At 39.6% G+C, this 13417-nt stretch overlaps 1 protein-coding gene across 1 annotated transcript; it reads left to right on the top strand.

Annotated features, from left to right (window-relative positions):
• Positions 1-3163: 3163 nt before the first annotated feature.
• On the top strand, positions 3164-11756 carry LOC118799635 (proline/arginine-rich end leucine-rich repeat protein). The gene is made up of 3 exons (XM_036559602.1): positions 3164-3458; positions 8177-9150; positions 9303-11756. Exons 2-3 carry the CDS (start codon positions 8181-8183, stop codon positions 9467-9469), a joined length of 1137 nt encoding a protein of 378 aa, XP_036415495.1. The 5' UTR covers positions 3164-3458; positions 8177-8180; the 3' UTR covers positions 9470-11756.
• Positions 11757-13417: the final 1661 nt, after the last annotated feature.

Here is a 13417-nt window from a genome sequence, read left to right as displayed (position 1 = left end):
TATTTTGAGAATGAAGTCATAAAGTTACAAGAATAAACTTGCGATATTCTGAGGATAAAGTAGGCTGATTGTAGGTGGGCTCCCATAACACGTTGGGGCTTTTTTGGCTGTACGGACAACAACGAAGACACCCAATGCGCCCGAGTTCCACTTCTTTGGGATCGATCATTTTGATCATCATTCTCATTGTCTCCTATGAAACTACATGTCCTCTTTGAATGGCACAGAGAAATATTATGACTTTATTCTACTGATACTAAGTCTACTGATTTAAATCTTTTAACAGTGGCCCTAAAACGCTGTTAAAGTGATGTAATATGGGTTCACCTTTCAGTTTTACTAAAGTCATGCACATTATTGGGGTTTGAAGGCATTACATTATGGGTACTGTAGTCAGTTTAGGCAGCTGTAGTCACTGTCACGATGGAAAATGCTCTCTATTTTCTTTTTCTTTTTTGTTATCTACTCTACTTGACATTTTAGTAAGTTACAGATAACGTTCCTCTAAAACTTAATAAACTACTGACAAACTACTGACTAACCAACTGTTTTAAGTTGTTTTGCCATTTTATTTTAAGCACCATATTTACTGTATGTAGGGCTTCAGTTCTGTCCTTTAGAGTGAAAGTTTTTCTGTAATGAAATGCCCATTCTTTAAAGAATTTAAACCTTGACAGGTGTGGCAAATAGCAAGACTGAAACTTTCTACTAAAGGCTCAAGACCTGACTTGGACCTGCACCCCAGAAACTCAAGTCAGTCTTGCACCCTAGAGACTTGAAATTCAATCAGACTCACACCTCAGAGACTTGAGACTCAACTTAGAATCACACTCTAGAGAATCAATCAGACTCACGTGTCAGAGACTCGAGAGTCAACTCAGAATTGCACACAAGAGATTCAATCAGACTCACACCTCAGAGACTCAGAACTTCACTTAGATTTGCACCCTAGAGACTTGAGACTCGATCAGACTTGCACCACAGAGATTCAAGACTCAACTTAGACTCACACCTCAGACTTGATACTTGACTCAGACTCTCATCCTAGAGACTCGATACTCGACTCAGACTCACACCTCAGAGACATGAAACTCAATTCAGACTCACACCTCAGAGACTTGAAACTCGACTAAGACCTCAGAGACTTGAAACTCGACTCAGGCTCACACCCAAGATATTCAAGACTCAACTCAGACTTGCACCCCAGAGACTTGATACTTGACTCAGACTCACACCCTAGATACTTGATATTCCGCTCAGATTTACACCTCAAAGACTTGATACTCGACTCAGACTTGCAACCTAGAGACTTGATACTCGACTCAGACCCACACCCCAGAGACTTGATACTCCGCTCAGATTCACAACTCAGGGACTTGAAACTTGACTCAGACTTGCACCCTGAAGACTTGATACTCGACTCAGACTTGCATCCCAGAGACTTGATACTCGACTCAGACTCACACCCTAGATACTTGATATTCCGCTCGGATTTACACCTCAGAGACTTGATATCTGACTCAGACTTGCAACCTAGAGACTTGATACTCGACTCGGACTCACACCCTAGATACTTGATACTTGACTCAGACTTGATACTCGACTCAGACTGACACCCTAGAGACATGATACAAGACTCAGACTCGCACCCTAGAGACTTGATACTTGACTCAGACTCACACCCTAGAGACCTAATACTCAACTCAGACTCACACCCTAGAGACTTAATACTTGACTCAGACTTGCACCCATGAGACTTGATACACAACTCAGACTCATACCCTAGAGACTTAATACTTGACTCAGACTTGCACCCTGAAGACTTGATACTCAATTCAGACTCACACCCTAGAGACTTAATACTTGACTCAGACTTGCACCCTAGAGACTCGATACAAGACTCAGACTCACACCCTAGAGACTTAATACTTGACTCAGACTTGCACCCTAGAGACTCGATACAAGACTCAGACTCACACCCTAGAGACTTAATACTTGACTCAGACTCACACACTATAGACTTGATACTTGACTCAGACTTGCACCCTAGAGACTTGATACTCAACTCAGTCTCACACCACAGAGACTCATGACACAACTTAGACTTGCACCTCAAAGACTTGAGGGTCAACTCAGACTCACACGTTTTTCTTCATTTTATGAAAAATAACAGCAGTTTCTGCTTTTGAGTTTTCATGTTTGAATATGTTTCCTGCTCACATCAGTCTCTGCTCTCTCCACAACAATCCAGCAACACATATCAGTGCATTTTTTGACAGATGCCAAAACATCTTACAAAACTACAAATAGGTAGTTTTTACTGCAATTGTAGCCCTCAGTTTGTGCATGTTGGTGTGACGCAAATTTCTGTAAAGCTGCTTTGTGATGATGCCTTTGGTAAATAAAAAAGAACACTGCTGAATTGATCTGAACAAAGCTGTGGGGAAAGTGTCCTTCTACACTTTGCCCTCCCAGAACAGTGGTGCCACTCTGCCACAGGGGGGATCCAAGTTTAAAAAAAAAGAGAATGAATAAACGAGTGAATGAATTAGATAAATAAATAACTATCCAACCGACTGCACACAGGAAGCAGGCCACATGTCCAGATGCTGCAATACGCCCCACCACCATGTTTAACTTCACCCGTTACTTATAGGGATAGGGGGCTGTTTGGTCTCAGGGAAGTGGGTGGGGTGTACATCCTCACATCCATGTGTTCTCCTGATCAGCTTTCCAGCTGCAGCTGAAACTCTATAAGATTGTTTTGTTAATGGCTCTCAACATCAGGCCTTCAGCTACAAGGAGAGGAAGTGAGAATCTGCCCCCACAGGAAACCTTGCAATTAGGGTCCTTGCAGTGTATTTATTTGTTAAGGTCAGGCAGCAAAATCATGCAAGCTTTCGGTGTGGACAATGTAAAAATCCAGGAGGAAGGCAGCCGTCCAGGGTTCTGTGGGATCACTGGGCAAATTAAATAAGAGGCACATGAAGCTTGTTGAAAACGTGGCCAAGTATCCTCGTGACTGGGCAGAACACAGTGCTGGAAAGCACTGAAGAGTATCGGAACATAAGAATGTTGCTCTCCATAGTTTTTGCTTTGCCAGCCCTCCGTCCATGCACACATCCACCCACCCTCACGCGCATTTGTGATGAGGTGATGAGAGCAAATCCCTTTTTTGTGAGGGATGGGCATTCGAACTTAATCTCAGACACTTTCCACGAGGGAGGGGGAAGAGAGGGAGAGGGCGAGAAAGAGAGAGAGAGAGAGCACTGTTGACCTTTAGAGTGAAAAGCAGAGAAGCAAAGACCCAATAGTAAGCCTGCTTAACAGAGGACAGCAAGGATAGCAAAGAAGAGAGAGGAGGAAAAGAAGAGAGAACGAAGAGAGGGAGGCAGAAACTCCAAGCGTGAAGGAGAGAACTTGAAAAGGCATAAACCGAGGGCAGGTACCAGCAGCAGGTAAGAAACCATGCCTTGTTGTATCCTTCATTCAAAGTGGGAATACTCAGAGAAACGTAGAGCTGTACAGGATAAAACGACAGATAAACATGTTGCCCAAAGTTGCTGTGGATCTTGGCAAGCGATGGTGCATGCACAGTACCTTTCTGTTTCTATAGAAACCCTCTGCCCCAGACTGGTACTCTCCTCCAAGCTCTGTGCATTTGCTCAAAGAACATATGTACTTTCACTCAAGGAATATTCTGTGAGAACTTATTGGACTCAAGAGCGTATTTGCTTTCTCCGTCTCCATGCATCAAAACAAAGGCAAGTACTGTTGTGTTTAAGCTTGATTTATCTGATGTTTATTCAGCCGTGTAGCACCTGTAAATTTCAGTAAAACAACGGAACATTTACACTGGCTGGGAGAGGCAATCATTTCTACGGTTTTTATAGGCAACATGCTTTAGTCCTCAAAAACCTGAACCATTTTCCAGAGGTTTTCAGCTTCCTCTCTTTTTACAAATCTGTTCAAAAGAAAGTTCTCTGACTTTTAAGATCATCAGGTTATCCATCTATGTCCATTCCATCACAAATTCCCCTTTATTTCAGATGCACTGCAGTTATACATAGACCAAAGTTGCTCTTTGCCCATCTGAAAGCTTTTAAAACTTTTTTAATAAAAAAAAATGTTGTCTGTTGGATAAGAAATCCAATAAATCCTGTAAAGGAGCCAAACATTACAGCATCATCATCTCTTTTTTAAGTGGGTGAAAAAGCTCCTTCTTATGCTAATCCTCAAAAACGAGGTGTCACTAATATGTAGTAGTTATTAGTCTTTTGTAGTAGTTCTAAGCAGAACAAAAACTGTAATCTGCATTATATGATTTGATCCGAATGCCCAAACTGACCTTGGATCAATTAAGCCTGTAGCTGAACTTCTTTGTTTTCAGCCTCTGATTTCAGACAAAGCTTTTTTAGACTTAGGAAATAAGAGGGCAAGTAAAAACAGTGGTGACAGCTGCCAATAATAAGCCCACCAGGAACAAATTCCCAAATCAGATTTGTTTATACTGGCTCAGCAAGAATAATTTGTTTCTCCCTGTTTGAAAGCAACTAAATATTTTCTGGTGTACACAAAGTCTGGCTTAGTAGAAAGTGCCAACTTTGCACAGAGACATCAAGTTGTTTACTTCAGTTAAGCTAATGTCATATAGATGTGAAACCCTATCCAACCATCAGAACATTATCTTCTGATGCTGTGTGTCAAAATCGTTGGACAGGCAGTCACTGAAAGTCAACTAAACTACTCACAGGACATCAAGCTGGGTGGCTCGATGTCCTGCGAGTGATTCAGTCTACTTTCAGTGACTGCCTGTCCAAATGGCAAGAAACTTTGTACAGTTAGTCTGCAGAGTTATGACTGAATGGAGACTCTCGTGCATTTTAGCAAATAATCTTCATTTACAGCAATTCTCCACTGGGCCCCACCTAAAGGAGGCATGCAGCTGAATTAATAAACAATTCCACATTTTCCCAGGGTCCCTTGCTACCCAGGCCCCGCCCCACCCCTGCCTGGTCTTCATGATGAGGCAGCTGTCACTCAGCCAGATGGTGTGAGCCAAACATCTGATTTTCATTATTTGCAATTGACTGTTAAAACCCATACTGTACTCAGGATCTAGAATCTCTTGTGGTCACATAATCATACACATCAATACAGTCAAGGCAAAAACTGTTGAGAAGTTTCAGACACATGGTCTCTGATTTTTGCTCATAGACACTTTTGTTTCAGTGGCCAAGACTGTCAAAATTCCTCTTTTGTCTCAAGCACAGTGATTTAAGGACATTTATTGGCTGATTCAAATATATATGCTGATTCAAATGCCTTAATTCTTAAAGCTGACATTACTCACTACATTCTTATGATAGAATATTACACATCTGGCAGTAATGTGTGTGTCCTATAAAACAGATGTGTAAGGCTGCCAAGAGCTCAAAAGTACTAGTAAAGTATAATGAATTGGTGTCTTGTTGCAAATCCCATGGTTAATGGCTTTTAAAGACAGAAAACTGACTAAACAGTAAAGTAAGTTTTCCTGTAAAGTTACCATTTTGGAGATATAAGGTTTTGTGCTCACAACAGCCACATATATGTTTAGAGAAAATGTGATATTATATTTTTGCCATTTTGCCCATCCCTACTGGTATATCTAACACCTTACCAGTGGTGGACAGTAACAAAGTACATGAACGTCATAGCTGTACTTAAGTACTTTTTTCAATTTCCATTTTGTGAAACTTTTACTTCTACTCTACTATGTTTAACATTACAATAGCTTACTTTTTACTCGTTTTTTCTACTTTTAGCTACTTTCAGAAAAATACTGTAAAATAAAAACTAGATTTTCTATAATATTCGAAAGAATATGATGCATGCTCACAACTAAATCCAACCAATCATAGCGCACCTTTCACTAAACCCCTCCCATAAATAGTCCAATCACACTTAGCAATTAACTAGGCTCAAACACCACTGACAAGCTTTCAGAATTGTAGAAAATGCTGTAACATAGTGCAGTATTTTAAAATCAGATGCCCAATATCCCAGGACTTTGGATAGGGAGTGAAATATTACCCATTTCCATTGCATTGTTAGTATATCTCATAATACTTTTGACACTTAAAGCTGCAAACTTTAGAGGAAGCATTACTGAGTTAGGAAAGAAAATGCTAAAATATGCTGTGCACTGCTAGATGTCACCCTGTAAAGCCTGAAATAGTCCTGTAAAGTGTCAAACACAAGCTCAAAAATAAGGTCTGGTTTGATGTTTAGGTCTCAAATTATGACAATAGTAGATAACTCACATCCTCAGAGGTCACATTCTTCAATGTTTGGCTGCACGTTCTTTGAATAGTCTCTCAACACTTGCACAATCAACAGATTCATGCACTAAGGGAAGGGGTCCAAAGCACAGCTGACGTTTTGAAATGTCTGCATGCAATTACATATTTCTGTCAGAGAGGTCTCCAAATCACCAAATCTTACATAGTGTAGCTTTAAGTACATTTATAAGCAAGTGCTTTTGTATTTGAACTCAGATAAAAATATAAATAGAGCACTTGAGTACTATTTTATCTATGGTATCTCTACTTTTACTCCAGTACTGGATTTATGTACTTTGTCCACCACTATATCATACACGATTCATTTATAGGAACCAGCCAGAAAAGGCACTATGCTGTACCACATGACTCTGGCATTGCTACCTTTTTTAATGCTACCCCTTCCAACTAACACATATGCTGTGTTTAAGCAGAACAGAAGCAGATTGAACACAGCTTACTAGTTATTTGTTGTGTAACCTGCCCTGAATTCCAGTGCAAGAAAAATGGCCTCCTGCTTTTGTTTTGGCTGAATGCTTCTTCTGTAAATCATTATAAAATGCTTACAATTGTGGAAAAGAACATTATTATCCTGTTGATTATCATGGAACTAGCAAGGATTCATAACAAACACACAAAAACAAAAGGCTTTTTTTGTATTATGAAAAAGGGGCAAGTAGCGTTGGAACTTGCGCTTCTTGGCACAGCCATACATACCTTGACAGAGATATCTCATGGTAATAACAGTAACTTGGTTCCACATGTTCCTCAGGAGATCTATCCACCTTTGATGTTGTGCCAACTTTGGCAGAAAGGCTATCAGAAGTGTGGTGAATGGAGAAGAAGAAAGCATAGCAATGCTGTGACCAGTGATCAGTGGTTTCTTTCAGGATCTCCAGGTCCTCTGGGACTCTCTGTTTCCCTCATTGAGACTTAGTCTCCCTCTCTCAGGTTCTGCTTCACACAAAGGGGCCTTTATCTGGAGCTCTGTACCCTGACACTGGAGAGGAACCTGGAAAATCTAATGCTGGGGTGTTTATTCAAGAGTCTGTAAAACCTGTACCAATCCAGTCAAACTCAGTGTGGCAGTGCACGTCTTGGCTGCCATAACAGTATCAGGGGAGCACTTACACACGTCTCTTTGGCATGCAGTATGTTTTCTTTCCCATGAAAAGTAAATGGCACCCTATATCATTAGTCAACCATGGTATAGGAATGCAAGAAAGTGTAAAAGGTCAAAACATACCCAAAGGTGTGAGATATTTGCACTACGGAACATAGGGGTGTAACGATTCACAAAAACATAATTAGATTGATACGATACAGTGGTATCTTAAGTCAATACACATGATGCATCAAGAGTAGAGTGGCTTGAAATATGCCTTACATTAAAATGTTAATGCTTCTATTTTCAGTTTACTAGATTATACAACTTTATAAAAGTGGATTATTGTTAAAGAGCTGATTTGTTAGACTACAACTCACATACACAGTCAGTGACACATGTAGGATGCCCAGAGTGACTTTAATTATGTTGGTGGTGAATATCATGCATCCTCTTTAAGTTGTAACTAGTGGGAGAACTTGCTTAACTATATCTACCAATATACCAAAAAATCTTGATGAAAGATCATTGACCATTTTGCATTTTCATTTAGCCATTTTAAGATTTTGACCCACGAGCAACAAGCATGATGATTCTACATTCTATTAAATGAAAATGAAATCGAAATTATAGACGGCCTAGAAGGCCTTGTGGGTCCACCACTGTGTAATAGGGCTGACTTTTTTTAGCAAGTTGCTGATATTAATGTTGATAGGATGGAATTTATTTTTCCCCTCTTTTGACTCAGGACAATGAAGGCTGTGCTTGGATATTGCTGTCTGCTGGTCCTTCTCCTGACCACAGATGTCTCTGGACAGCGGGTGAGGCCAAGGCCAAGGCCAAAACCCCCCACCACAAGGAAGCCTCCTGCTCCAAAGAAACCAGCTCCCAAAACCGAACTTGAGCCCCAGGAGCCCACTGACTTTCCCCCTCCTATTCTTGGTCCACCTTCTTCATTCGCGGACTGCCCAAGGGAGTGCTTCTGCCCCCCCTCCTACCCAAACGCCCTGTACTGCGAGAACCGCAACCTCCGAAAAGTCCCTATCATTCCGTCTCGCACCCATTATCTCTACCTACAGAACAACTATATTGATCAAGTGGCTGCGGACTCCTTCAACAATGCCACAGAACTCAAGTGGATAAACCTGGGGAACAACCGCATTCGCTCGATAGACAAACAAGTATTTGGGAAGCTGCCAAACCTGCTGTATCTCTACATGGAGAGGAACCAGTTAAGGGAAGTACCCAGTGACCTGCCAGTTGGCTTGGAGCAGCTACGACTCAGCCGTAACCAAATCTCAAAGATTGCCCCCGGAGCTTTCAGCAAGATGGAACACCTTGTGCTCCTGGACCTGCACCACAACAGGATCAGTGACAGCAACCTGGGCAGGAACATCTTCAAGGATCTTAAGAATCTCATACAGCTTAACCTGGCGCACAACATCCTCAGGAAGATGCCCACAAATATACCCAATGGTGTCTTTCAGTTGTTCTTGGACAGAAATAACATTGAAGACATCCCCCGGGACTATTTCAAGGGCTTCACGAACATCGCCTTTGTTAGGCTCAATTACAACCAGTTGAGTGACAGAGGCCTCCCGAAGATGGTGTTTAATATTAGCAGCCTGCTGGATTTGCACTTGGCTCACAACAAGCTGAGCACCGTTCCAATGTTCAACAGTCACCTGGAGCATCTGCATCTCAACAACAACAATATTGAGAGTAAGTTACTGAAGCCTTTTACTTTTCATTGATCACTTGTGTCAAGTCCATTCATAGACTTTAGTTTTTCTTAATTGCTTATTGAAATCAATGTGTTGTCCATACAAATTTCACTGACCTGCTTGTTAAATATTACTGTACTCTCATCCTAGGCTTAAACGGAACTGAGATCTGTCCCTTTAAGCCGAGCGAGGATGTGCATGATGCCAATGACATGCCCAAGCTCAGGTACCTGCGGCTGGATGGCAATCACTTGAGTCCTCCCATCCCCATGGACATCATCATGTGCTTCAGACATCTCCACTCTATTGTGATATAGATGAAGTCTGGATTAGTCTTGAACTGATGTTCTTGAACACATTTATGCATATCTATGCACAGCGCTCCTGTCCACTTGACAGTACTGATTGAATCAAACAGTACTATGGGGAAACACAAGGAAATGGCGATATCTTTTTGTTCGTTTGTTTTTTATAACTTCAGGAATGTTGTTCTGAGCTTTTCAAAATATTTATTAACTATCAAATAGGAAAAAATTGCTTTGAGCATGAATGTTTCTGCATTAAAGATACAAGTTTTATATATGTTCTTATGAAGCAACAGTATTAATAACAATGGAATAAAAGATCCTTGAAATCAAGGTACATTAACTGACATACAGCGTTACATCTACAGTGTAGTTACAAACGAAGAGTTTCATTCTAAAATGCTGTATATCATTCATAAACCGTGGCTGTGCTAGGCCTTCTATATGGGCCAATAATGCCAAAACTTGGACGAAACACGAGGAAAAAACAACCCTCTACAATAATGTTAACTTTTCCTACCATCCCCATGAGATTTTAGTGGCTTGTTAGCTCTAAGCTGAAGTCAATTCCCATGAACATTTTTGATAGTTCTAACTTGTTTTACTTGAAGCTTATGACAGACATGTTAGTGTATATTTACCTTGTAGCAGTTTCAAAGTGACTCAGTAGAGCTCTGGTATAGACCTGCTGCTGCTATTTTCCGTTTCGAAAAACCCACTGATATGGCTGCTGTTCATATTCATAGTCAGAGACATATCTAGGTCCTCCAGAAGGCCTAGAGGTGATGTTGTTTCTCTCAAAATTGGTTCTGCCCATTGGAAATCTAAACACAATTGGTACTTTGTAATTATGCTGACAGTTAATCTAATGCATCAGGCCTTCTTGTCAGCTTATGAAGTCCTAACCAATAGGAGAGCTCGCTTAGCTATATCTACCTAGATACTCACTTAGCTTAGCTATATCTACCTAGATACCACAAAGAAAAACATCTCCTAATTGGGTAATTCTTTGCACCATTTTAAGAATTTAATCTTTTTGTATCCATCCTAAACTTAACAATGAAATAAAAGTAGTCGTGTAATACTTTTAATAAAAATGTACTACAAACTGCAGACATCCATTTTTAAGTTCTCAGAAATCATTAGGTTCCCCTCTGCTTTATGTCCATTTGTAACAATTTTAGATATTTAGGTTTTTGAAAAGAATAACAGCTGATGTACAATATGCATCCTGGAAAACACAATTTCATTTCTTTAATAAAGGTGGTATTAATAATGTTATTTCGTGTATGTGTAAAGCCCACTCCCAACACCGTATATCATTTTAAAAAATCCTTGAAAGTGGTCTATGTCAATGTAAAAGGATGTGCTGAGGGGGCTGCAGCACCCCCTGATTTCTGGACTGCCACTGTTAAAAATAATAGCATTAATAAAAACATTCTGAATAATAATAATAATAAATTGAGATCAAACACAAACAGGTTGAGGTTTAAAGAGAACCTCCACCTGCATATGTTTCAATGACACACCCTCAAAATGGTCAGTAGAAGCCTTATATTGTTTTTTCATCTTAAAAATAACGATCTATTTTTATAATAACATTATATTAACCGTTATATCTCTCGCTCTGCGTGGGTTTGAGTGTTAAATCTCACCGCATGCCTGTGGGTGTTCATCGAGAATGAGAGAGCAGAGAGATGATATGCATCAGTGATTTGGTGCGTTAATAAGGCTATATTTATATGTTGTTATCTGTGGTTTGACAAAAATTAGCAAAAAGAATAAATGAATAAATGCAAATCATTTCGCTTGACACCATCGATTACATCACAAATATGCTGTTTAAACTTTCAGGACCCCCAGCTTAAAACACCTTCCCACATCCCTGTCAATGTATTTTGGAATGGAACCCTTCAAATATAGAACAGTATCTAAACAGACTGTACTGGAGGAGCTGAACTGGAGGGGAAAGATTGATAGCACTTAGAAGAGGGTATGCTACATTTTGAAGCCTACTTTAAAAGATGACCAAAGACAAGAGAGAATAACGTTACTACCATGTAGTTAAAATGTCCTTAATGTACCTGTGTTTTTAAGGTAACATGTAATATTGCCTTCACTTGGTATGCATCTTTTCTGTATAAATAAACTGTGTTCTTTATCATGGTGCTCTCTATCAAGACCTACTTGCATGCGTTTATTAGATTCTTCTATGCTCGGGTGCTCTGAGCCACCTGAGCCACAGCAAGTCCATTAACTTTAAAGTTCTTATTTTGAAGGAATAAACATGTCAAACTCACAAACTCTAATTTCTCAAACACAAGCACAGTGTTTATGTGAACATTGGAAAGTAACAAAGATAGTGCCTATAGAAATTGATGACACAGGCAAATGTGGTAATGCCCTAAATAACCACAGTAATTGAAATCAAGATTCTGTCTTCGTACAGAGGCCGCTGCTTACGTAAGCGTCTTACGTTCGCCATCTGCTGGTAGGAAAACCACACAGGCAACACAATCAGAGGCTTAGCACATGTGCCAAAGTGCACAGAGTTATTATCCAGATTGTGTGTGCATGTGTGCGTCTTAACCTCAAGAGCATGTGACATGACACCACATCATGGGCGCAGGCTTCTGGAGCTTCCTTCCTCCCACAAGGTGCCCTTGTTTATAAAAACAACACACTGGAAATTACCAGTTTTCGCACACGGAATTGGATGTTTTATAATATTCTGTGGTTAAACCGTAAGACACGCGCTTGACCTCTTGGTGCAATCCTTACCCGTCCCCTTTTCCATCATTTCGAAACCCACAGGTTTATTGAAACGCTAAACTCACCCAAATGATCATCTGACGGTCAGAAATACAATAAGAGGTTTATCAAGCAAATATTACGGTTCAGATGATAGCAGATGATAGCAGATGCCCACAAAATGTATGTACATTTTCTAAAGAGTTCCTATTCTGTCAGATTATGGAATATGTAGATTGAGGCCGGAGATGATCTCTTATCCTCAACGATGGTGGCACTGGCAACTAGGGCTGGACAATATGACTAAAAATGAATATCTCAATATTTTTGATATCTCAATATGATTTATGAATCATTCTACTGCATTGGCTCAAAATCAGAGCTGAAACACATTCCAGACTTTTAACTGACTTGGACTTTAGGCTTAAATCCTTTTGTTTTGAGAGAACTTAATTATGTTGATTTTATCAAAACAAATGATTGAACATTCCATTTTTACCAATACAATAATAATGCCTCCGAAACTTTACCAAATGTTTCGGTAGTGACAATTTTAGCTAATTTTGGGGATAACTCAAAATGCTAGCAAGTACACAACTAGCAAACACAGCTTTGAACAGTTGTACACACATTAAATCATAATATTTTTCATTAAAACACAATATGTTTACTTAATTGAAGAAAACGTGTTTCAGTAGTGATCATGTTAATGTTTCAAACAGATTTTCAGACTTTACTTCTACTTCCACAGACATTCCATTACTTCAAAACAATAAGATCCAGCTGCTCACCATGTGGCCATGAGGGACAGGGATGCAGTCTTACTTCCAGCTCTAAAATGCAGGGGTGTGTCTAAAATAAGGCTCCAACTATGGACTAAAACTCCTTCTGTTTCTGTAGTGACATGAAAATATGGGACGGCATTTTTTGAATAAAGTTACTCATAAATGATGATTTTGTGTATATTTAGCTTATTACTATCTCAATTAATACCTTGGGATTAAATAGATCATACATAATAACATAATCCTTGTAAATTTCTATGGTCTGAATATGAAATTGTTTTTCAAGCAGTACAATTACCGTTTTAACTGATTTGGTATAATGGTCCCTATATATGTATGAAAATGTAATAAAAAATAAAAATCTGTGATTTGTTCATTCTCTTGAACTTTTGTTTAACTGACAAAAGTACAAAGAAATAACTTT

The sequence above is a fragment of the Colossoma macropomum genome, unplaced genomic scaffold, assembly GCF_904425465.1.
Source record: "Colossoma macropomum unplaced genomic scaffold, Colossoma_macropomum, whole genome shotgun sequence".
NCBI classification, from domain to species: domain Eukaryota; kingdom Metazoa; phylum Chordata; class Actinopteri; order Characiformes; family Serrasalmidae; genus Colossoma; species Colossoma macropomum.
This window is presented reverse-complemented; position numbering and strand designations above follow the sequence as displayed.

Bases quoted from the DNA above. Each gene is read 5' to 3' on its own strand.
- LOC118799635 (XM_036559602.1), top strand. From the start codon at position 8,181: ATGAAGGCTGTGCTTGGATATTGCTGTCTGCTGGTCCTTCTCCTGACC. The intron at 9,151-9,302 runs GTAAGTTACTGA...CTCTCATCCTAG, and splicing joins CAACAACAACAATATTGAGA to GCTTAAACGGAACTGAGATC.